This window comes from Phocoena phocoena, chromosome 6 (genome assembly GCF_963924675.1).
Source record: "Phocoena phocoena chromosome 6, mPhoPho1.1, whole genome shotgun sequence".
NCBI lineage: Eukaryota > Metazoa > Chordata > Mammalia > Artiodactyla > Phocoenidae > Phocoena > Phocoena phocoena.
The window spans coordinates 14,985,640-14,988,981 of NC_089224.1; the positions used below are offsets into that span (position 1 = coordinate 14,985,640).

General features: G+C 54.8%; 1 protein-coding gene across 2 annotated transcripts; it reads left to right on the top strand.

The window, feature by feature from the left end:
- The first annotated feature begins 597 nt into the window (after window positions 1-597).
- Window positions 598-2,558, top strand: NKX3-1 (NK3 homeobox 1). Of its 2 annotated transcripts, XM_065879494.1 has the most exons (3): window positions 598-630; window positions 877-904; window positions 2,140-2,558. In XM_065879494.1, the coding sequence occupies exons 1-3, from the start codon at window positions 598-600 to the stop codon at window positions 2,556-2,558; spliced, it is 480 nt and encodes a 159-aa protein (XP_065735566.1). The 2 variants fall into 2 exon arrangements, with proteins under 2 accessions (XP_065735566.1, XP_065735565.1); XM_065879493.1 differs by having other exon boundaries at window positions 598-904.
- The last annotated feature ends 784 nt before the right edge of the window (window positions 2,559-3,342 follow it).

Consider the following 3,342-nt stretch of genomic DNA (forward strand, 5'->3'; position numbering starts at 1 on the left):
TCCAGCCTGGGGTCAGGTACTGCACTTACCTGTCATGTCTCTCTGACAGACTTAGGTTTAGTAGATCCAGCTTTGCTACCATTGTCTCCTTGTCAACGGGCACCCAGAACTCTCATCTGTAAGGTGGGATGCTGGTAATTGCCCCACCTATTTCTTTGTGAGTAAAGGCACTTTAACGATCTCTAAGAGCTAAATGGAGTATTTCTCTTCTGCATCATGATTTCCCAGAAGCAGCTAAACATATCGTGAGTTGGGGCAGAAGAGACCCGCTTTGGTTTTCTCTACCAGCCTGGGAAAACGACGTAGGGAGGAGGGAGGCGAGCCAGGATCCTGGAGAAGAAGGAACTTCGGAAGAAATCCTCTATGAAAGACACGACCCAGACTGTGCGAGGGACTCCCCTTTACCCTCACCTGGAGCGGCGGGCGGCCAATCAGCCGCGCGGTTCGGGCGAGCGGCCAATGGGAAGGCGGCGCGGCGCGCCCCTAAGGCTATAAGTTCCCGGGGCCGCGGAAAGTGAAAGTGGTGCCGGAGCGGCGAGCTCAGCCTGGGCGCAGCCGCAGGGGCCTGAGCCTGGGCGCCGGAGCCGAACCTCGGGGATGCTTCGGACTCCCGAGCCGCGGCCCGGGAAGGCGGGGGCAGCTAGCTGCAGCCCCCGGGCCGCGCCGCCCACCCAGTCCAAGCCGCTCACCTCCTTCCTCATCCAGGACATCCTTCGGGAAGGCGCTGATCGGCGCGGAGGTCACGCGGGCAGCCCGCAGCCCCCGCGCCAGCCTGACCGGAGGCGAGACCCTGAGCCGGAGCCCGAGGGAGGAAGAGGAGGCGCCGGGGCGCCGGAGGGCCAGCCGAGAGCCCGGCCCCGCGCTGCGCGCGGGGAGGCAGAGCAGCCGGCGGAGACCGAGCCAGGTATGCCGGCGAGGTTGGGGAGGCCGGGCTGGGCCGGGGTGGGTCCTCCCGGAAAGGAGGGCCGGTTCGCTGGCCGAACGGGCGTGAGGGCGGGTGATAAGTGGACCTCCGGCGCTCCGGCTGCAGGGATGCGGGGCCCCGCGGCGACGGGCGAAGGGACCTCACGGCCTCCGCCACGGGCGCGCCTCGGAGATTAACCGTGACCCCAGCGTCAGGGCGGCGCAGGATTTAGACTGGGCTTGACTCTCCCGGCAAGGTGCCCTGCGCAGCGGGTTCTCCGCGCCCCGGGGTCAAAAGGCGAGCGCGCACGAAGCGCCCACCGTGGTCCAGTGTCCCAGAAGGAAACCCCAACATCGCTCCCAGCCACAGTGCGACCCTTGATCGGCGCCAGCCACATATTACTTCTGGGCAGTTACGACAATTAACATATAACAAGTTATTGATAATAGCATATTAATATTAATAAATCAGGGTTTGACCAGCAAAGATGCCCTTCGCTTCCCAATCCCACGGGCAATAAAACAGTAAGTCTAGGAGCCCCTCTGGTCTTCAGGAGTTATAACGTCGGAACGCTTAGAAGTAGACTTACTTTCCTTCCCATCAGTTTTTTTTTTAACTGAGGTAAAATTGATACATAAAATTATATTAGTTTCAGGTGTACAAAACAATAATTTGATATGTGTACACACTACAAAGTGATCACCACGATAAGTCTAGGTACCAGCCGTCACCATACAATAGACACCCTTCTTATGAGGCATCCTAATGGCTGGTTGAGGAAAGAAAAGGGGGGACTAAAGCCAGAGAATGAACTTTCCTACCACACAAGCCCTCTCTTGCCACCCGGATGTTAACACCAGGTGCCTTTGGGGCCCACTTTACCGGGTATCTTATTTCTCAGAGTTTTTCCTGCCTCCCTGCTCCCGCTTCCCCTCAAGACATATGCAGAATCCCTATTTCATTCTACTGGATGATACGGCAGGAAGTTCTAGCACTAACTGCTCCTACTTTGGGGACTTGATGACTAGTAGAAAACTAACACATAATCTACATATGCACTCACTCCCCACTCAGAGAGTTCCTTAGTCCTGTGAAAAAAGTGCAATGTGTCTAAACCGACAGTGGGCTGTTTGTTCACTCACCAGAAGAGATAAGGGTGGATTGAATTCTGTACTCTTCTGTGCTAACATGTAACGTTTTCCTTCCCATCCCTGCTTCTGCCCTCTCATTTCCAGATAGGCACTTTGAGACTTATCTGTTGGACTGTGAAAACACTCGGGACGCCTTACCGAGCCTGCCCCCAGCCCCCAAGCAGCCACAGAAGCGCTCCCGGGCCGCCTTCTCGCACAATCAGGTCGTTGAGTTGGAGAGGAAGTTCAGTCACCAGAAGTATCTGTCAGCTCCCGAAAGGGCTCACCTGGCCAAGAGCCTCAAGCTCACAGAGACCCAAGTGAAAATATGGTTCCAGAACAGACGCTATAAGACCAAGCGGAAGCAGCTCACCTCAGACCTGGGAGACCTGGAGAAGCATCCTTCCTTGCCAGCTCTGAAAGAGGAGGGCTTCTCGCGGGGCTCCCTCATCTCCATGCATAACACCTACCCTTGCTACCCCTACCTTTACTGCTTGGCAGGCTGGAGCCCAGCTTTCTGGTAATGCCTCCGACAACCACGAGCGATCAAGAACTGCCTTCCCAAGGTGGCCCCTCTGGAAGGCAAAAGGGCCCGGGGTCAGGGAGCAGCAAGAGGTACGAGACCAAAACTGTTGGAGGTTTGCATGGAAATCCCAGATTCTTCACTAGTGGGCCAATGAAAGATCTGGGACACAGAATGACTTAGTATCCAAATACTTCCCCCAACACAGAACGTAGGTCATTTTTGCTTTTTAGAGACCTGCTTGAAGTAGAGAGGGATAAAGCCAAGTGCTGTTTCTAGCACTTTGGGTGATTTTCTAGGAGCTGTCCACATCACTTCCGAGGATTCTGTTTCCTCCAACTCCACCCTCTTGTGTAACTGAGCATCCACTCTGAAAGAGCACACCCGAAGGGGGAGGGGGCGGGGAAGGATGGCTAATAAGAGGATGTCACCTACTGAATTAAACTGAAGGTCAAAAGCCTCTCGTTGGCCTTGGACTATGACCAAGGTTTCTCTCTGTCCCTGGAAGAGAGAGGGAAATGGAGAATCCCACAGAGAAGCCTGTCATGCTCAGCGCAGGTTGGCACGGGATATGGAGATGGGTAGGAAGAGATGAAAATATAAGCTTTTTATTATTCCTTTTTAAATAATACGCCGACTTAAGTATTTACAGGGTGGCCCAAGCAGAACAAGAAGCACTCACTGTGGTCTTAAGACAAGCTGTATAAACAGAACTCTACTGTAGGAGGTGGGCCCAGGCCAGAAGAATCTCTGTGTGTCCAAGACAGTGGTCTAAGGGGGAGTCT